Source organism: Balaenoptera borealis (assembly GCF_965194805.1).
Source record: "Balaenoptera borealis genome assembly, chromosome: 8".
NCBI lineage: Eukaryota > Metazoa > Chordata > Mammalia > Artiodactyla > Balaenopteridae > Balaenoptera > Balaenoptera borealis.
The window spans coordinates 24,263,211-24,285,555 of record NC_138865.1 but is presented as its reverse complement, the minus strand read 5'-3'; the positions used below and the strand labels follow the sequence as shown (position 1 = coordinate 24,285,555).

Below are 22,345 nucleotides of genomic sequence, written 5' to 3'. Positions count from 1 at the left end.
TGTGTGTAATATATTGTCAACTTCATAGGGCTATTATGAAGTATGAAGACGTTAATCTATTGGATTGGCCAACAGGTTCCTTCAGCTTTTTCTGTAAGATGGCTCTAGTAAAACTTAGCTGTCTTTAACTTCATTTGAAACAATTTTGTTAGACTCTATGTGACAGCTGTCATATCACCTTGCATTTAAAAAAAGATTTATCAAAGTTGGTGAATTTTTGTGCAGTCATTTTAATATTGAAGATGGATTTTTAAAAAGCAACATTTTAAGCATGTTATGCTGTATTATTTCGAGAAAGGTAAAAACGCAACTGAAATGCAAAAAGAGATTTGTGCACTGTATGGAGAAGGTGCTGTGACTGATCAACCATATCAAAAGTGGTTTGCAAAGTTTTGTGCTGGAGATTTCTCGCAGGAGGATGCTCCACGGTTGGGTAGACCAGTTGAAGTTGATAGCGATGAAATTGAGACATTAACTGAGAACAATCAACATTATACCACACGGGAGATAGCTGACATCCTCAAAATATCCAAATCAAGCACTGAAAATTATTTGCACCAGCTTGATATGTTCATTGCTTTGATGTTTGGGTTCCACATAAGTTAAGCGAGAAAAACCTTCTTGACCATATTTCCGCACGCGATTCTCTACTTAAACGTAATGAAGACGTTCTGTTTTTAAAACAAATTGTGACGGGCGATGAAAAGTGGATACTGTACAATAATGTGGAACAGAAGAGATTGGGGGGCAAGGGAAATGAACCACCACCAACCACACCAAAGGCCAGTCTTCATCCAAAGAAGTTGATGTGTATATGGTGGGATTGGAAGGGAGTCCTCTATTATGAGCTCCATCTGGAAAAGCAAACAATTCCAACAAGTACTGCTCCCAATTAGACCAACTGAAAGCAGCACTCAATGAAAAGCATCCAGAATTAGTCAAGAGAAAACACATAATCTTCCATCAGGATAATGCAAGACCACGTGTTTCTTTGATGACCAGGCAAAAACTGTTACAGCTTGGCTGGGAAGTTCTGATTCATCTTCCGTACTCACCACACATTGCACCTTTGGATTTCCATTTATTTTAGTCTTTACAAAATTCTCTTAATGGAAAAATTTCAATTCTCTGGAAGACTGTAAAAGGTACCTGGAACAGTTCTTTGCTCAAAAAGATAAAAAGTTTTGAGAAGATGAAATTATGAAGTTGCCTGAAAAATGGCAGAAGGTAGTGGAACAAAAGGGTGAATATGTTGTTCAATAAAGTTCTTGGTGAAAATGAAAAATGTGTCTTTTACTTTTACTTAAAACCGAAGGCACTTTTTGGCCAACCCAATATATAAAGGGAGCGGAAATACGCCATTGCAGGTGTTTTACAAGTGTTAGGTGGTGGTGGTGGTGTTACTATCATCAAATTTACATGGAAGATAAGATAGGAAGTTTTAACAGATTCAGTTCATTGGCTGTCCAGGACCCAATCCCTGCTTATTCCTCAGGGGCAGACAAACATCTGTCCCAGAAGATACAGAGTTAAGGCCTATTAGCTGGATTAACCTGGGAATACACATCAAGCCTGTGGGCATCATAGTTTCTCTCCTGGGTTTACTCCAGCCACCTCCAGATGGTCCACTCGCCTCTAATCTTAGCATCTTTAATCCATTTTCTGCAAAACAGTCACAATGATCTTTTAAAAAATGCAGTGTCTTTAGACTTCTGGGCTGCTAGTGACAGAGTACTTAGTACCCAACTGGTACCAATTCAGCCAAAAACAACTGTATAAACGAACAAAATATGTCACACAAGTATTTTCAGTCATGCACAACTAGGCAATTGCTTTTTGTTATGGGGGCACATTCTTGATCCATAGAAATTACCTAAACTAAAGATCAGAGAGAAATAGGCTGAGAAACAAGAGAACACTGTATCAGTGATCTGTGAGAAAATACTAGTGATCGAATGTGTGTGGTTAAGACATGGAAAAATGATAAAATATTTGAAGAAATAATTATTGAAAACTTCCAAAATTTGGTGAAGAAATTACGTTTTGTATCCAAGAATCTGGAAATCAAAGCAACATAAATGTGAAGAAAATATGTAGGTCCACAACAGAAAAACTTCAAAACCTAAACATAAAGAGAAAAATTTTAAAGCAGCCAGAGGGTTTTCTGAGGCTAACCACTGAGGTGTGGTGGATCATCTACTCATATTAAAAAAGAGAAAACAAAAGAACAGCAAAATAACTGACTTAACTGGAGAAAGTTGTCTTTAAAATATTACTAAGTTTCTGGATATTGCCTGAAGGGCGTATCACAAAGTGAAAAACATACATTCAAGAAAATCTAAACTAAGAACAGCCAGAGTCTGAAATATGAATGCACTACTTTCCCCTTCCCCCACCCCACATATCTTTGCTGTGGGCATGCTAATCTGAGCAAATTCAAACCAGCAAATGGGCTCCATCCCCCCATTTCAGAATTTTGCGTTTTTACCTCAGGAGGGACAGGACACTGAAATTTCTCATTTCTGCCAGCCTGGGGTTGTAGAAGCTACTTCTTACAGACATGGCAGTGAATATCCCCACCCAGACAGTACACATGGGATGAAAGCTGTACTACTGGTACATTATGTCAAGATTATTTGAGTCCAAGCCTAGCAGCATTATCAAAAACTGTGAAGACTGCTCTGGTTTCTACTCCAACACGTAAAAACGTCAGAAACTGTCAGTCCCATCTTTACAACAATGAAGAAAATCTAACAAAGTGAACAACACTTCTAAGACAACTGAGGTCACTGGGAGAACAAATGCCCCAAGAAAGGTGAATACAGAGAAACACAGCTTGCCAAGAAGCTGCTAGAGCCAGAAACTGTTAGGTAAATATAATCAAACTGCTGGAGCTTGAGTATGGACTAGCTTGAGGTTTAGAAACTCCCGTGAGCCTATTCTTAGGGGAAATGCCACACATTCATGAGTTTTACCTCAAGGAGCCCCACCAAGTTCTCCTGGTGACGGTCAGAGAAAAATTCCCTCGTGTTTCCAGCAGGGAGAGGGGAAAAGGAGCCATTTTTAATATATCCAGAGCATTCTGTTCTGTGCCTGTTCTTAAGGAAAACTATTGTGAGTTAATCTAACTCATGTAGGGGAAGGAAAACACTCAACTCCAAGCCTTCCTGTTTCTCACACCTACGGGAAACAAGAAGCTGAGAAGCACTTGAGAAGGATACATCCCAGGGGCACAGGTCAAGGAAAAGACTGATATGTAATCATGGAATCATAGAATGCTTCCCCTGCCCCACAACTATCAACTCATCAACAGGATTCTTGCATAAAAGAGGATTACAGCTGAAAGAACTGCAAGATTTAGACTCTGAGGAGGAAATTCTAGGGAAACTCAAAGACAACCAAGAACAGAAAAACAAGCATATTAGCGGAAATTGATTTAGATACCTACAGGTATAGCAAACAGTGAACATGCAGTGAACATGCTAGCATAAATCTTACCAAGCTAAACATTAACCCTCCCACTGAAGTCCTATTTATCTTAGATTCTGTACCCAATAAATCATGTCTGCCTTTCTACAAAAAATTACAATGTATTGTAAGAGAAGAAAAAAACACAGTATGAAGAGACAAAGCAAGCAAGAGAATGAGACTTAGATATGACAGATTTTGGAATTATCAGACTGGAATTTTAAAATATGATTAATATGCTAAAACCTCTATTGCAAAAATGGACAACACGCAAGAACAAACGGACATTAGAAGAACAGAGATTAAAATTCTAGGAAAGAACCTAAGGGAAAAACTAGTAATTAAAAACAGTGCAGCAGAAATGAAAATACCTTTGAGGGGCTCCCAAGTAGCCTGGACACAGTAGAGGAACAGTAAATGAACTTCAAGATGGAAACATCAGAAATTGAAATGCAAGAGGAAAAAAAGGAAGAATAAAAAAGGACAAAATACCTACGGAATGTGAGAACAATTACAAAGGAAGGAACGTACATATAATTAGGATTCCAGAAGAAGAAAAAACAAACAAATTAGGGGAGTTCCCTGGTGGTCCAGTATTAGGACTCAGCACTTTCTGCTGTGGCCTGGGTTCAATCCCTGGTCAGGGAACTAAGATCCCGCAAGCCGCGTGGATCTTAACAAAAAATAAACAACAAAAAATAATGGCTGAGTTTTTCAAAATTAGTGACACACTCCCACCCCAGATCCAGGAAGCCAGAGAATACCAAGCCATATATAAATAAAAATATCTAGATATATCCTGTCCAAGCCTCCAGCATACAGAGTATTATTTGAAGGTTACTTGAATTACCTTTAAGTGTATACTGTACTCTGGGGCAACCACTAAAGCTTTAAAAATTATAATTGATATGCCAAGAAGAAAGAAAATGCAATCATATAAAATACACAGTTAAAATTATACAAGGAAGAAAAAGAGAAGAATGAAAAAGTACAATGAATAGATAATATTTTAAAACATGGCAGATATATGTGAATTATCTAAATGTACCAATGAAAAAACAATCTCAGAGTGGATTAAAAAAAGACCCAAATATGCTACCTGTACAAAACCCCTGTGAATATAAAGAGATATATTAAAAGTAAAGGGATGAAGAAAAAAATGTCATACTAACACAAACCAAAAGAAAACTAGAGTAGCTTTATTACTTTCAGACAAAGCCGACTTTAAGAAAGGAAAATTATCAGGAATAAAGAGGAGCATTACATAATGACAAAGGGGTAGAGACAATAAGGAGATATAACAATCCTTAAGAGTGTGTGCCTAAAAACAGATCATCCAAATTGGTGAGGCAAGAACTGATAACAATTATAGTCTGAGATTTCAACAAACTTCCATTTGTACTTCATGGATTCATCAGTCAAAACAAGGACATAGCAGAACTGAGCAGCACCATCAGTCAATGGGATCTAATCAACATTTATAGAATACTTTATTCTACAACAGCAGAATACACATTTTTAAGCTCAGATGGCACTTTGAGATAGGAAATAGTTGGGGTCAGAAAGCACAATTCAACAAATTTAAGAGCAGAAATCATACAAAGTATTTTCTCATATGACAAGACAATGAAGCTAGTCATTAATAAATCATGGCTATAAATATGAAAATATCTGCAGATTGAACAACACATATCTAAATAACGTGTGGGTCAAAAAACTCCCAGATAATTTTAAAATATTTTGAACTAAAGGAGAATGAAAATACAACTTCTTTTTCTGTTTACAGTGTAAATATTGAGTACCACTGCTCACAGCAACTCCTCGATTGACTCAGATTTGTTCTCCAAACAACTGTGCTTATGACTTTTGCATAATGAATCTAATATTCACACTAAATGCACTGCTGACCTTGAGACAATAAAAGTCTTGCAGAAAACATTGTTTGGCTTCTTTCTTGAAGAGGCAATTCAGTAACAATGGTCTTCCTTATATACACTGACCAGAAGACAGTAGGAAAAAATAGGAACATATGTATTTTAACTAACCAAATGTATCCTCTAATGTATTTACATGATGATAGTTTTTGCATAAAAAGTGCATAATTCCTACAACCCTCATGTTGGATTCCAGTACAATTAAATTGAAGGTGGTCTTTGGGGAGAAAAGTTTTCCTTATCCATTTCCTTCACAGGCATTTTTTCCTGTGTAAATTTCTAACACCCACTGAGTAGTCTGGCGGAAAGACTGTTCATAAGTGATTAATTTCAAGGATTTACCTCTTGTGTGAGTCCTCTAATGTCCAATGAGGGCTGAAATCTGGTTGAAACACTATCCATACACAATACACATGAGGGATTTCTCTGTGAGTTTTGTTGATTGATAGTTGATCTCTCAAAGGGAAAATTTCCACGTTTATTATATTCATTGATCTTCCCCTGAGTTCTCTGATGCTGCACTTCCAGTCAAAGTTTCCCCATATCCATTACATTCATAGGGTTTCTCCCACGTGGCGACTGTCTGACGTACTCTGAGGTTGTTTGTAGATGAAAACGTTCCCAAATTAATAATAGGATTTCTCCCCAGTGTGAGCTCTCTGAAGTGTTTAGGACTGGCATTTGGCTAAAAGCTTTCTCACATTCAACCCATTCACAGGGTTTCTCCCGTGTGAATTCTATGATGCAGAGGTAGATGAGAATTTCTCTTGAAGGATTTTCCACCCTTGTTACACTCCTAAGGTTTCTGTCCTGTGTGAATTCTCTGATGCCGAAGTGAAGTGAAACTTCCTAGAGAGAGATACTTCACATGTATTACATTCATAGGGTTTCTCTCATGTGTGGACCCTCTGATGTAACCTGAGGTTGACTTTATAGGTGAAAACTTTCTGACATTCATTACAACCATAGGGTTTCTCCCCAGTATGAATTCTCTGATGTCTATTTAGTAATGACTTCCAGTTAAAAGCCTTCCCACATTGAATACATTCATAGGGTTTCTCCCCTGTATGATTTCTCTGATGCTCAATGAGGTTAGACTTTCTATAGAAGGACTTTCCACAGTTGTTACACTCATAGGGTTTCTCCCCTGTGTGACTTCTCTGATGCTCAGTGAGGTTAGTCTTTCTATAGAAGGACTTTCCACATTTGTTACACTCATGGGGTTTCTCCCCTGTGTGACTTCTCTGATGCTCAGTGAGGTAAGAATTTGTATAGAAGGATTTTCCACATTTGTTACACTCATAGGGTTTCTCCCCTGTGTGACTTCTCTGATGCAGAATGAGGTAAGACTTTCTATAGAAAGATTTCCCACATCTGTTACACTCATAGGGTTTCTCCCCAGTGTGAATTCTGTGATGCTCAGTGAGGTAACTCTTTCTATGGAAGGATTTTCCACATTTATTACAATCATAGGGTTTCTCCCCTGTGTGACTTCTCTGATGATCACTGAGGTAACTTTTTCTATTGAAGGATTTTCCACATTTATTACACTTGTAGGGTTTTTCCCCCGTGTGAGTACGCTGATGTATTTTTAGGGATGACTTATGTCTAAAAGTTTTCCCACATTTATTACAGTCATAGGCTTTCTCCCCTGTGTGAATTCTCTGATGCACAATGAGGTATGACTTCCTACAGACAGATTTTCCACACTCACCACATTCATAGCGTTTCGCCCCTGTGTGACGTCGCTGATGTTTTCTGAGGTATGATATGTGTGTAAAAGCTTTCCCACATTCAGTACATTCATGGCGTTTCTCCCCTGTGTGACTTTTCTGATGCTCAGTGAGGTGAGAATTTCTATAGAAGGCTTTTCCACATTTACTACACTCATAGGGTTTCTCCCCTGTGTGAGTTCTCTGATGTCTTTTTAGGGTTGATTTATGGCCATAAGCTTTCCCACATTCAATACATTCATAGGGTTTCTCCCCTATGCAACTTCTCTGATGTTCTCTGAGGTATGACATGTGGGTAAAAGTTTTCTCACATTCATTGAATGCATAAGGTCTCTCCCTACTATGAGTTCTCTGATGTCCAATGAGGTATGACTTCCTAGAGAAGGATTTTCCACATTCTTCATAGGGTTTCACACTCATTTGAGTTCTCTGATGTACAGTAAAGGTAGTCTGAGGGTATAAGGTTTGCCAAAATATGGTATCATCACAGAAGCTCCTCTTTGTGTCAAGTTTCTGGGATATGGTAAGGGCTGCATTAGGGCTTAAGTTACTTCCAATTTCAAAGGGCTTTATTTCTGAGTGAGTGCTCTGATGTTCTCTGCAGTGTGACTTCTGGCTGAAAGTTTTCTCACCTGTGTCTGTATTCTGAAGTTGAGTAAAAAAGTCTTGCTGCAAATGTTTTCCTTGATTTGCCAGGCTTTTCTCTAAGAGGTTATCAAGTTTGCAGTCTTATAAAATAAAGAAAATAAAAATGCCTTATAAGCCTTAAAACACATTTCTTACAGGATGCAGCCTTTATATATATGCCCTATATTGTATTTGACTCTTTGGTTTCTAGCCACCACATCTTCCCAAAATAAATAAATTCCAAATGTATGTTTCCTATACTCCTTGAGAAAAAAGGACACCAAAATTATGATGATTATCTCTATATAGCTGGCATTTTAAAAATAAGGAAATGAACAGTAAATAGCTAATAGAGGACTCTCAAAAGTGATTCACTCAGGCAACCGGAAATGAGACATTGGGATGACTGATTATAAGCAATAAGTAGAACTACAAGAAAAATCAGTCAGTAAGGGTTTTCAAACAATATCAGAGAAGGGATTGGACTGAGAAAGAATATCAATGTCTAGGTCCTTATACTTCCAACTAAAGATTACGATGGTAGGAACTTACTTAGTCTACAAGCTTCCAGCTGGAGTTCCCTCTTTTCTATTCTACACATCAACACTGAAATAAATTCATAATTGCACTGATTTTCTTCTGATTAAAGAAACAATTCTAGGGGCTTCCCTGGTGGCGCAGTGGTTGAGAATCTGCCTGCCAATGCAGGGGACACGGGTTCGAGCCCTGGTCTGGGAGGATCCCACATGCAGCGGAACAGCTGGGCCGGTGAGCCACAATTACTGAGTCTGCGCGTCTGGAGCCTGTGCTCCGCAACAGGAGAGGCCGCGATGGTGAGAGGCCCGCGCACCGCGATGAAGAGTGGCCCCCGCTTGCCACAACTGGAGAAAGCCCTTGCACAGAAACGGAGACCCAACACAGCCATAAATTAATTAATTAATTAATTAAAAAAAAAAAAGAAACAATTCTATAGCTCAAGCTCAAATCCTCCTGGAGTTATTCACAGAATTACAAATGTACAAGAAGTGTAAAACTGATGAGAGGTAAAGCCATATATTGACCTGGAATGAATTCACTTCTGTATGCTGGCTCTGATGCCTTAGTTTATTATATCAGTGTTGGTCAACAACAACTTCTCTTGAATATCAAGTCACAAGTTTCCCCTTTCATTATGATCACTCACTCTCCTGAAACTAGTTTTTGTTTTGTTTTGTTTTGTTTTTGTTTTTTGCCACACAGCACTACATGCAGGATCTTAGTTCCCTGACCAGGGATCAAACCCGTGCCCCCTGCAGTCTTAACCACTGGACCACCAGGGAATTCCCCCTAAAACTAGTCTTAACCAGGACTAATCTCTATGTAAGCATTCCATCTACTTCTGAATATACAGTTTCTATTAACTGAGATCCTTTAATATCACGTTTCAAAGTGTTTCCAAAAGCCTATTTAGAAATGCACATTTTATTCATTTCTCATAAAAGTTTCTTTCATATATTTGACGGCTCTTACCTAGGCTATTTTCACTTTCTACATAAAATGCCAGCCCTATGCTAAAACCTAAGATGGCACTGAACACACTGCTCTAAATACCACAGATAAAAAGAGTTAAGTGGCATCATTTTGGAAAACAACCATTTTTACCAATTTTAGGCACATGAGATATTCTAGCTATCATTCCACAACTCCACGATGTTTTCCAATCTAGCCTGGCCAGGCTATTTGTCTCCCATCAGTGGTTCCTTAACAACAATAATATTTTTCATTTTCAACAATTATCTTCTACCCACATCCTTTCTCTACATAACCCTACATCCCAACTTAAGGACTAAGGATTAATCTAGATATTTTTTGAGGCAATGCTATTCTCTAAACTTGACCAAGAAAATACCTTCCAAGAGGTTCCCACCAGTAATTTATACTCTCACAATACGTGCTGCCTATACCATTTACCTTAATAATGAATACCCGGAGAGCACACATGCACATTGAGGCACACATTTTTAAGCAAATTACCATCACTCAATCAGGATGCATCTTAAAATTTATGGCATGTCCACAGTTTTTTAGCTATCCCTAAAATAATGGCTTGTCTCTCAACTGATACCATTTTAGATCCTATAAAATATATTTCATGCAACTCTGTGCTCCTAAGTCTGGAACAGAACTCTCATTCTGTGATTATTTTTGCACCCCTCTGTGATATAAAATAAATCAGTAGTCTTTAAAAATGCAGTATGCTTCAGAGCTACCCAGACCACTCTTGGTTACACTGGCTCAGGTTCAATGCCAATATACAGGATGATTCAGAAGTCAAAGAAATTTGACTGGTGCATCAATAAACATGAAATACCTCTCACCTACCTGGCTCTATTGTCAACCCCAATGTAACTGTACAATATTAATTATATATTACATCCTAGAGGAGGGAGGAATAGGGAATATTCTTTTTTGGTGCATTACAATACACCAAATTATTTATACACCCACATTAGTTTTACATATATCTTAATTTGTGTATGTGTGTATGTTTTAACATTCTTATTCCAAATAATGAGGCACTATTCAGTTTATTATGTTTCTGACCATTATTTGTATGGCATTTTTCTACCTATAAACATTTTCTGCTTGATTTCATATGCACAATTTTCATTTTAGATTCATAGAACATGATTGCCCTACAGTGTACAATGTTCTGTTTTATTACTACATCATGATTTAGTTTTAAGTTCACTTGTGAATAAGTATTGAGGTTCTTTGCAGATTTGGGCTTTTTATAAATGTTGTATTAAGAAAGTCTTATTTTTGTCTCCCAGTGAAAAAGTGCAGGAAACTCTAGAAGATAAACCTGGGAGTGAAACTGCTGAGTCATGGGATACAGGTATGTTAAACTTTTTTTTTTTTTTTTTTTAATATTTATTTATTTGGCTGTGCCAGGTCTTAGTTGCGGCATGTGAGATCTTCAGTTGCAGCGTGTGGGATCTTCAGTTGTGGCATGCGGGATCTTTTAGTTGTGGCATGTGAACTCTTAGTTGTGGCATGTGGGACCTAGTTCCCTGATCAGGGATTGAACCCAGGCCCCCTGCATTGGGAGCACGGACTCTTAGCCACTAGACCACCAGAGAAGTCCCAGGCATGTTAAACTTCAAAGAAAATGCTAATCTGTTTTCCCAAATACTTACACCAATTAATTCTGCTACATGCTTTGTAGATGCTTCCCTGCATGATATCCTCATACTCTTGGAATCATAAGACCTCTTCATGTTTGAGAATTGAGTGCATATAAAATCATACTATATGAGATCCAATCTGAATTTGTACTTCCCACATTACCAAAATTGAGCACTTTTTCTCATAAATTCCATTTATTCCTTTCTTTGAGAAATGCCTGTTTATGGACTTTGACTCTTTTTTTAATGGGTTGCTTGACTTTTTACTCACAATTTCAGTAGTTTAATACTTAACATACATTTGAGTCCCAAGTTTTTGTCTCAGGTGCTGAATCAGTGAATAAAATATTTTAAATATCTGCTCTCAGAGAGCTCATATTCCAGTGGAAAGAGACAGACAGAAAACAAAATACCTGACAATTGTACATTAGGTGATGAGTGGTTTGGAGAAAAATAAAACAGAAGAAAGGACAGGGGTGACATTTTAAATATAATAGTCACAGAAGGCCATACTAAGAAGATACTTGTCTTGAGATCTGAATTCTTTATCTGTTATAGAAACAAATCCTTTCTGAAATACATTTGTAACAAATATCATCTCTCACTGTCTGTTTTGTCTCCTCATGTTTATAAAAATGTGAAATTTAGCATAAATATACATACAACTATTCTGTCCATTATAATAATACCACAGAGTGACCACCCATGGAACTATCATCCTCATCAAGAAATAGAATATGACTGGATCAGGGAAACTTCAGAACTTTCTTAAGCGCAAGTTTCTGCATCATTACAGGTCACATCACTCATAAAATTTAGAGTAATTATTTGCTCTCATTTCTGTACTGTTTTACAACTCTCTTTTAGAGGCCTTAAGAATTTGGACGTTTAGAAAAAATATATCCAATATGTGGAGGAGGAAGATGTAACAAAAGCAATGAGACGTAATCCTGATGTTTTTCTCATTGTGAAAAACTAGGAACCAAAATATATACTTTTAAAATCAATTAAGAGTCATATTTGATATTCAAAAGCTAAAAATTACGAGATTATAACAGAAACTAAAGTTGGGTATTAAAATATGGGACAGAAGAGAAAATAAGCATTTTAGTTTCATAACTGGTTTCATATCAGGTGATTATTAGATACTGTCTAAATAAATAGATGATTAAGCCATTACATGAGATTATAATTTTTTTTTGTGGCCACACCGCATGGCATGTGGGACCTTTGTTCCCTGATGAGGGACTGAACCCATGCCCCCTACAGTGGAAGCACGGAGTCTTAACCACTAGGCTGCCAGGGAAGTCCTAAGATTACAATTTTTAAGGTCACTTAAGCCAAAGTACAACTTAACTAAATTACCGGGAGAAAAATACACTTATTTTAAAAAGCGAAGGAAATAGGCCTATTATTGAAAAGAGTTTCTGTAACATTATACATAAGTTTGCATTATAGAAGTAACAGACAGTCAATCAATATGAATGGGCTAAGGTCAACTACTAAAAGAAAATGCTATTAGACTGTATCAGAGACATACTGAAAATTAATTTGGAAAATTAGAAATAAAAAATTGTAAATTAAGTAAACATTTAAAAATAATTCAGGACTCACTGATCTTAGTTAAGGTTAAATTCAATTTTTCAAAGTTAAATTCAAGGTTTAGCATAATGCCAAACAAAATCTCATGAGTATTATTTTGAAATTTGATCAGCTCATTATTAAAACATGCTATAAAGGTGCTATAATCAATATGAAATGGCGCTAGGGTAGAGATAATTAAACAGGCTAGAGAAACAATAGAGAAACCAGGAGCAAACACATTTACTGACTCTTGATTTCTATCTAAGGTAGCAGTGCATAAAACTGAAGAAAATTACCCACATGAAAGATCAGTAAATTTTATGTTTGAACGGAAATGCTTATATCATTCATATTTAAAGTTACCATCTATGTAGGTGGATTTCTATCTTCCATTTTACTGTCTGCAAAGTGAGAACATCAACGTGCTTATATTTTATCCCTTTTCTTACACACTCCCTTACTACATCATATTAGGTCTACTCTTTCTAAACTTCAAGATATAAGTCCTCAAAAAGGGAAGCATTTAAACAATTTCCTGGTGTCCACCTCTAAGTGACCACTTTGGATCCTATTTCCCCTGGAGACCTGTCTACTATACTCAATAACTCACCTGCATGGCTCTTGCTTAGAATCTCTTCCTCTAACAACAATGGATCGTCTTGCTCCAACTTGACGATTACATCTGGTTTTGTTAAACAATATCCTGCAAATGGGAAATAATTTAGGATTTGGATCAGTTGCATTGGCTTTAATGCATATGAATGTGAAGGAAGGAATAGTTCTAGGGAGTAGCATAGTTATGGTGCTCATCTGACCTTTCCTTTGGAGAGGAAACTACAGTGTTGTTTTTTCTGAATCTAAAAAGAAATTGATCTCCTTAAACCCCTGAATCATAAGGATACATAACATTGAGTCTACATGTGCAGAGGTTTAAATAAGGCTCTGCATAGGAACTTCCAGCCATGGCCACGATGGTGTAAGAGGAATAATTCTACATGCCAAACAAATGGAAACCATACAAAATCAATGAAATAATGACCTTTAGGCATTACACACTGGACAATGGCACTGGAAGACAAGGATCTCTGAGAGGAGGGAAAGAAATAGAATTTCTAGGTTATGGTACAGGAAGAAGACACCGAATCATAGCCTGCTGATCTCAGTAACTACAGAAAGCAATGTTGGGAGTTCAGGAAAGCCAAAACAATTAGAATTTCTGGAGTAAAAAATTTCAGAGGAAAGAGGTACACTGAGAGAGAAGCAGGAAGCTCTAACAGAAAGGTCACCTTGAGTAAAATTTGTACATTCATATAAGAAAACTTCCAACAGTGGAGGAAAAGAACCCAAATGCAATAGGTGGAAAAATTCCCAAAGCATAAACACAGACAGGATATTTAGAAAGAGTGGAAAGATCTTCTAATACATAAGGAATACATGAGGTATTAGACACTCTGTTCACAAGAGTATTACTGTCCCACTACTGTGACCAAATTAGTCCTAAACTAAAGAATGTTCTAGACCTGAAATAACAAGCAAACATTGAATTAATTTAATCTGCTTAATTACAAGCCAGCACTTAATGGATTAAAATTACTCCCAAGTCATTTACTACTCCCCCTCAGGAATGCCTCCAAGTCATTTACTACTCCCCCCCCCAGGAATGCCCCAAAGTATTTAAACAAACACAAGACAATCTAGCAGCCAACAGTGTAAAATTCACAGTATGCAGCACACTATCAATAGAGACCAAGTATGAAAAGAAGGAAAACACGATTCACGACAAGGAGACAAGTCAATCAATGGGACAGAAGAAGAAATGTAACCTGAGATTAAATTAGCCTCCAAGGACGTTAAAACTGCTATTATTAATACACTCCACATGTTAATGAAGATAGAGAAAACAGGAACAGGGTGAGAAAACAAAGTTATAAAAAAAAGTCACAAATTGGAAGTAAAGGCAGGAAAATATATCACCTGGGGGAAAAAACACTGAAAGACTCCAAAAGATTTTGTGATATGGATTACCAATATTTACAATAGAAATAAAAACTGACACAGATCTCTTTAATAAGACATCTAGGTTCTCCCATGCTCCTGCTCTATTCGTTCTATCATGTCCAGCCACGCAGTTACTTGAAAACTCCATTGTTTACTTGTGAATGGTGAAAAAGGCTAATATCTTAGTGTCATTATCACAATTTTTGACCTCAAAGGCACTCTGAAACATCACTGGCCTCCTAGGTCAAAGGACTATATGGTCTCAACAGACCTGCCACATTCAGTGCCTCCAAGAATTCCTCATAAATTTCAATGGGCACCCGGCCAACTGAGCACTCTATTAAGTTGTTGTTCTGGGATGACATATGAGAGATTGCACTTCTAACCAATTCCAAGATGATTCAAGAGTCTTTAATATTAGAATAGCAGACATTTCTGTTCCCCTTTGATTTATTCTAAACGGCAGCTTAAAAAAAAGTCAACACTCCCAAACATAAGATTTTCAAACTGTTCATACTTATCTTACACATTCAGTGTATCATTCACCTTATCAACTTTCTCAGCTAAAAAAAGGACCCAAAATTAAATATTAAGTTTCAACAGCCCCCAAGTCAAATGAGGCTCCTCTTCTCTCCCCAAACCAGTTATTTGGAATTTTGAGCGAACTCAAACAGAACTCAGAGCGCTAGTACATATCAAAAAATATAATGCTGTTTTAAGACAAATAAATAAATAAATAAATAAAACCCATTGCCAGCTGACCTGATCTAAAAGAAAAGTTAAAATAAGTCATTTAGATTTAAAAAAATGATACAGTGTAAATTTGAATCTACACAAAGAAATACAGAGAACTGTAAATGGACGATATGTAAATAAAATATTGTTCTCATTTTAAAAACATACTGAAGTGAAAATAACACTATAAGAAGATAACAATACATTATGGGGATTACCAGATATGTAGAAATAAAATCAATAACAACAATAACACAAAGGGTGAAAGAAAGTGAAAATATTCTGTTGTAATATTCTTATGACATAGTTGAAGTAACAAGTATTACTTGAAGGTAGACTGATACTTCAGAGATGTATATTTAGCAACCACTAGAAAACAAAAAGCACATTTCATAGAAGCCAAAAGTGGGTAAAAGAGATTCATTAAAAATAAGCACAAGAAATTCCCTGGCAGTCCAGTGGTTAAGACTCTGCACTTCCACTGCAGGGGACGTGGGTTTGGTCCCTGGTAGGGGAACTAAGATCCCGCATGCCATGTGGTGTGGCCAAAAATTTAAAAACAAAAAGCACAGAGAAACCAGGGAAAAGGAAAAAAAAAATAAAGACAGAAAAAAATAGAAGGTATCAACCACAAAGATAACATTAAATATAAGTGATGTGAACATTTCCCTAAAACTCAAAAATTGTCAGAGTGGATAAAAATCAAGACAACCTTGCTGTCTCTTAGAAACCGACTGTGAATATAAAGACAAAGATAGGTTAGAAATAAAAGGACAGAGAAAAGTATATATCATACGAAGCACACAATAAGCAAATGAAAGTCTGACTGACTATACAGTACCAAACAAAATTCAGAGAAAGAAAGATTACCAGGGATATCAATAAAAACTGCAAAACGCTAAAAGGGAAAATTCACCAAGAGGATATAACAATCCTAAGTGGTTTACTACTTAAACACAGAGTTTCAAAATGCATGAAGCAAATCCTATTAAAAAGGAAAGAAGATACAAATAAATTAGACTTGGATACTCACATTCCTTTCTCAGTATTTAACAGAACAAGTAGATAAGATATTAAAAGGATACAGAAGTTTTAAGCAATACAATCAGCCCACTGGAACTAATCCCTATCTAGAAAAAATACCCTTTTCAGTCACATATGGAACATTCCCCAGGATCATATGTTAGGCCCTAAGACAAACTTCAGGACCTTTAATAAGACTGAATCATGCATGAAATATTATCCAGAGTAACACACAAACAAAAAAGGATATAAAAATTATAACAGTAAGAAATTATGAAACAAATATTTAGAAAGTAAACAAATTCTACAAAACCAATGGATGAAACAGGAAATTACCAGGCATTTAAAAAAATATCTTGGATTAAATGAAAATAAAAACACAACATCAAAACTTGTGTGATGCAGCTAAAGCAGTTTTCAAAGGAAAATATAGCGCCTTATGCTTACATTAAAAAAGCAAAACCAAGTCTCAATTCATGAGCTTAAATTTTATCATAAAACAGTAAAGAAAGGAAGGGCAAGGTAAACCAAATCAGTATAGAAAACCCTGAGGATTCCAAAAGTAAACAAACCTCCAAAAGCTAATAACCAGGTTCAACAAGGTTGCAGAATACAAGGTAAATATGCAAAACTCAGTTGTATTTCCATGCACTAGCAATGAACAAGCCTAAAATGAAAAATAAAAACAATTTCATTTAAAATAGCATCAAAAAGAATACAACACTTAAAATAACTTTAACAAAAGTATAAAATTTGACCACTTAAATCTACAGAATATCATTACAATAAATTTTAAAAGTCCTAAATAAATAGAAAGACAGATAATCTCAGTGTTCATGGATCAGAAGAGTTAATGTTGTCAAGATGGCAATACTCCAGAAATTGAGCTACAGATTCAACGGAACCACTAACAAAATCACAGCTCCATTCTTTTACAGAAATTGACAAAGAAAAAACCTGGAGAGCTCAAACTTTCAATTACTCTGTTTACAGAAAACACTACTGTTTCTCATTTATATTACTGTCTCTACTCACAGAATACTTCTGTAGCCTCAATATTACTTCACTGCTGGTCACTGAGTGTGTAGAGGTTTTTCCCACTACCAAGCAACTCTGCAACACCAGCAAGGTGTCCTACATTCAATTCAGTTCTGACATATCTACTTGGAGTTTGCATCAGATCCCACAGGCTAGGGGTTGAGTCCACAAGACTGCCTCTCCTCACACTTCAGATGTCAGTTACAAGCCCAGGTTACTACCTGTGCTACTGACCAACTAGCTATAAATGGGAGGTTCCCACATCCTTGTCCTCAGGTTTAATTTGCTAGAATGGCTCACAGAACTCAGGAAAACAGTTTGCTTACTATTAATAGATTGCCAGGTTTATTACAAAGCATACAACTCAGAAACAGCCAGACAAAAAAGCTGCAGAAGGCAAAGCTTCCATGCCCTGTCCAGGAGCATCAACCTCCCACCACCTACAAGTGTTCACCAACAACAAAGCTCTCTGAACCCCACAGTTTAGAAATTTTTATGGAGACTTGATTATACAGGAATAATTATTATTAGTAATTAAGTCAATCTCCAGCCCTGCCCCCTCCCTCCCTGCAGGTCAGGGGGTGGGTCTGAAAGTCCCAACCCTCTAGTCACTTGATTGGCATTCTTGGCAACAAGCCTATATCCTCAGGGGGTTTCCAAAAGTCACCTCAGTAACATGAACTCAGGCATGGTTGAAAGGGGCTCATTATGAGTAAGACGCCTCTATCTCCTGTATTACTTAAGAAATTGCCAGGGTTTTAGAACTCTGTGCCAGGAACAGGGATGAAGACCAAATATATCTTTCTTATTATAAATCACAATATCATACTATACTATTAAGGTAGTACTGGTGTAAGAATAGACATATTAAGAATAAAAACAGAGAACAATGGAGAATTGAGAGGCCAGAAATAAACCCTTAAATTTATGGACAGTGGTTTCACCAGGAGTAGATTTCATCTCAAGAAACCACTTTCTTTGCTTCTTCAGGAAGCCAACTCCTCATCCATTAAATTTTTATCATGTGATTGAAGCAATTCAAACATATCTTCAGATTTTACTTCTAATTCTAATTGTTTCTGCCACCACATACACAGTTACTTCCTTCACTGGAAATTTGAAACTGTCAAAGTCATCCATAAGCGTTGGAATCGACTTCTTCCAAACTCCTGTTCCGGTTGATATTGTGACCTTTTCCCATGAATCACAAATGTTCTTAATGGCATCTAGAATGGTCAATCCTTTCCAGAAGGTTCTCAATTGACTTTGCCCATATCTATAGAGGAATCACTATCTATGGCAGCCATAGCTTTACAAAATATATTTTTTAAATAATAAGACTTGAAAGTCAAAACAACTCAACACATGGGCTGCAGAATGGATGTTGTGTTAGCAAGCATAAATATACTAACCACATTGTACATCTCCATCAGAGTTCTTGAGTGACCAGGTGCATAACCAATGAGCATGTTCTGAAAGGAATCTTTTTTCTGAGCAGTAGGTCTAACAACAGGCTTAAAATACTCAGTAAATCATGTTGTCAACATACGTGCTGTCATCCAGGCTTTGCTGTTCCACTTACAGAGCACAGGCAAAAGAGATTCAGCATAATTCCTAAAGGCCCTAGAATTTCCAGAATGGTAAATGAGCATTGGCTTCAACTTAAAGTCACCAGCTGCATTAGTCCCTAACAAGAGAGTCAGTCTGGGCTTTGAAGCTAGGCATTGACTTCTTCTCTCTACCTTTGAAAGTCCTAGATGGCATCTTCTTCCAATGGAAGAGTATTTCATCTACACTGAAACTGTGTTGTGTAGTGTAGCCACTTTCATTAATCATCTTAGCTAGATCTTCTGGATAACTTGCTGCATCTTTTTCAACAGCACTTGCTGATCCCCCTTGAACATTCATCTTAAGAGAGACAGCTTCTTTCCTTAACCCCCATGAACCAAACTATACTAGATTCAACCTCTTCTTCTGCAGCTTCCTCGCCTCCCTCAGCCTTCACGGAATTGAAGAGAGTTAGGGCTGTGCCCTGAATTAGTATTTGGCTTAAGGGAATGTTGTGGCTGGTTTAACCTTTTATCCAGGACACTAAAATGTTCTCCATATCAGCAATTGAGCTGTTTCACTTTCTTATCATTCATGTGTTCACTGGAGTTAGCACTTTTATTTTCCTTCAAGAACTTTTCCATTGCATTCACAACTTAGCTGACTGTTTGGTGCAAGGGGCCTAGCTTTCAGCTGATCTCGGCTTTCAAGGTGCCTTCTTCACCAATAATTTCTAGCTTTTAGTATTAAGTAAGAGACATGCAACTCTTCCTTTCACTTGAACACTTACAGGCCACTGTAGGGTTATTAATTGGCCTAATTTCAATATTATTGTGTCTCAGGGAATAGGGAGGCCTGAAGAGAGGGAGAGCGATAGGGGAATGGCCAGTTAGTGGAGCAGTGTGAACACACACAATATTTATCAATTAAGTTTGCCATCTCATATGGGTGCAATTCATGATGCCCCAAAATAATTACAATATAACATCAAAGATCAAAGATCATAGATCACCATAACAAATAAAATAATGAAAGAGTTTGAAACGTTATGAGAATTACCAAAACATGACACAGAAATAAAGGTGAGCAAATGCTGTTCGAAAACTGGGAGCAATAAATGTGGTCAGACCCAAGGGGTTGCCACAGACTTTCCATTTGTAAAAAACGTAACATCTGGGAAGCCTAATAAAGTGAAGCACAATAAAACCAGGTATCCTTATAGGTACAAATACTTGCCGTGAGACCCAGAAAACCACAACTAGAGTCTTTACACAAGGGAATGAAAACATGGACTTAAATATTTATAACACCTTTACTTATGATAGCTCCAAACTGGTAAGGACCTCAATGTCTTATGAACAACTGAAAATACATGGCATAGAACAAAACACTACTCGTCAATAAAAAGAATAAATACAGATACACACAACAAACATCCATGAATCTCAAAAGAATTAAGCTAAATGAAAGAAGCCATACAAAAAACTAGTACACAACCTTGTATGTGAAATTTCAAAAAAGGCAAATGTATTGAAATAGAAAGTGGATCAATAATTATCAGAAAATGGGTGGGAAGAGAGGACTGACTGAGAAAGTCAGTGGAAAATTTTCACGTGATAGGAATAATCTGTATCATGATTTTACTGGTACAGCTGTACACATTTTTCAAAATTCACTCAATTATTATACCTCAATATAGGTGTTTTTTTTTAAAAAAAGGAAGAAGCAACAGAAAATCACATGCACTCTAGGCAGAGTCGCATGATAAAGTAGGCTCACCCGATGAGACAAGGTGGCTGTAGTTCTCCAGCATCACATCTCTGTACAGGGTCCGCTGAGCAGAGTTCATACACTGCCACTCCTCCAAGGTAAACTCCACAGTCACGTCCCTGAATGACACTGATGTCTGTGAAAGCACATTTCTCATCAATCTGAAGAATTCAAAATTAGGTGACATGGATAATACCTTTGGAACTAATTCCTATCAAGTTTGTGGTTAAAAATGTAAGACAAAAACTGAAAATCTTTTCATATTATCAAAAATATCTGACAGTATACTCTTTATACGCAATGTCCTAGGGAAGCAGGCATTTTCATATATTTGGCTCTGCCTTCAAAATCCATTCAAAATTTGATCACTTCAAAGTACAGCTGCTAACATCATCATTTCTTGAAAGAATTATTGAAAGAACCTGCTAACTCTTCTGTTTCCACCACTGTCTCACTAGAGTCCATTCTCAGAGTTATATTTTAAATTATAAGTCAAGTGATGCCCTTTCTCACCTCAAAATTCTCTAAAAAACCTAGTAAACAGAGATAAATATTGAATTCATAGATTAGGAGGTTCAATATGGTGGAGGTATCAGTTCTCCACAAAGAGGTCTATAGATTCAATGAAATCACAATTAAAAGCTTACCAGGTTCTTTTAGATTCACAACCTAATTCTAATATTTATGTAAAAAGGCAAACATCCTAGAATATGCAAACCATTTTGAAAAACAATAAAGTTGGAGAGCTGATATTACTTGATTTCAAAACATACCATATAGCCACCTCTAGATAGTATGTGATATTAACAAAAGTGAAACACACAGATCAAAAGAAGAGAAAGTCTAAAAATGATATATACAAACATATGTGCACACACACATTTCTTTAATTTAGGTGTCTGGGCAATTCAACGGAGAAAGTATATTCTGACAAAAAATCATGCAAGACTAAAAAACTCCATTAGAAAAAAATAATAACAATAACCTTGATTCATTCTTTGAACCACAAAAAATAATTCAAAATGATCACAGACCTCAATGAGTCTGCTTTCTGCTTAGATTTTAGAGTCAGAGGAACGTATCACCTACCTAAAAAAAGAAACTGACAGCTGGTGTACTGAAGTGGGAACCAGCAAAATGGTTGAGTGTATGCTCCCTCAACTCAGTATTTAGAATACACTACCTGTACAAATTTCCAACCCATCCTCAGACTCTGAAATTTTAGATTTATGACAGGGCCAACCAGCAACACATTTGGTTGCTTTCTGATCAGCATTCCCTGTATTAAGTAAAAAATTTAAATATATGAAAACCGAAATTATAGCTATAACAAAACAGATATGAGAATACAATCAACAAGGTTATGAAATACATTTAAAAACAGATAAAAATGTACAATTTTCTCTGAAAATGTAGTAATTAAAAAAATAGAAAACCAGACTAGATCTATGATTGTTTAAACAAAGTGATTCAATAATCTACATCTACACAAAAAAGCAGATGTACTCACAAAGCCCAATTTTAGAGGTAAGTTTAAGGAAATATATAGCAGGTGATTTTCTCATATGAAATAGAGAGAGAGAGAGACAGAAAGAGAGGGAGGGGGATAGGAGAAAGGAAAGGGGAAGGGAGGGGAGGGGAGAAGAGAAAAGAGCAGGAAAGTGCCCTGAAAAGACTAGTACAACCGAGATACCACAGTTGGTCAGGTATACAAGAAAAC

General features: G+C 36.7%; 1 protein-coding gene across 8 annotated transcripts in view; it reads right to left on the bottom strand.

Annotated features, from left to right (window-relative positions):
* LOC309633323 (uncharacterized protein) overlaps window positions 1-22,345 on the bottom strand; it is a 101,127-nt gene that overhangs the window by 72,337 nt on the left and 6,445 nt on the right. For 3 of the 8 annotated variants that reach the window (XM_082402005.1, XM_082402004.1, XM_082402006.1), the window contains exons 3-5: window positions 20,635-20,786; window positions 13,124-13,216; window positions 6,258-7,863 (exon numbers count right to left, since the gene is read on the bottom strand). In XM_082402005.1, the coding sequence (XP_082258131.1) occupies window positions 6,296-7,863; window positions 13,124-13,216; window positions 20,635-20,782 (1,809 nt within the window). In that variant the 5' untranslated portion in view covers window positions 20,783-20,786 and the 3' untranslated portion in view covers window positions 6,258-6,295. Of the gene's footprint in view, window positions 1-6,257; window positions 7,864-13,123; window positions 13,217-20,634; window positions 20,787-22,345 lie in introns of those variants that run through there. The other 5 variants (XM_082402008.1, XM_082402007.1, XM_082402003.1 and 2 more) reach the window with 3 other exon arrangements.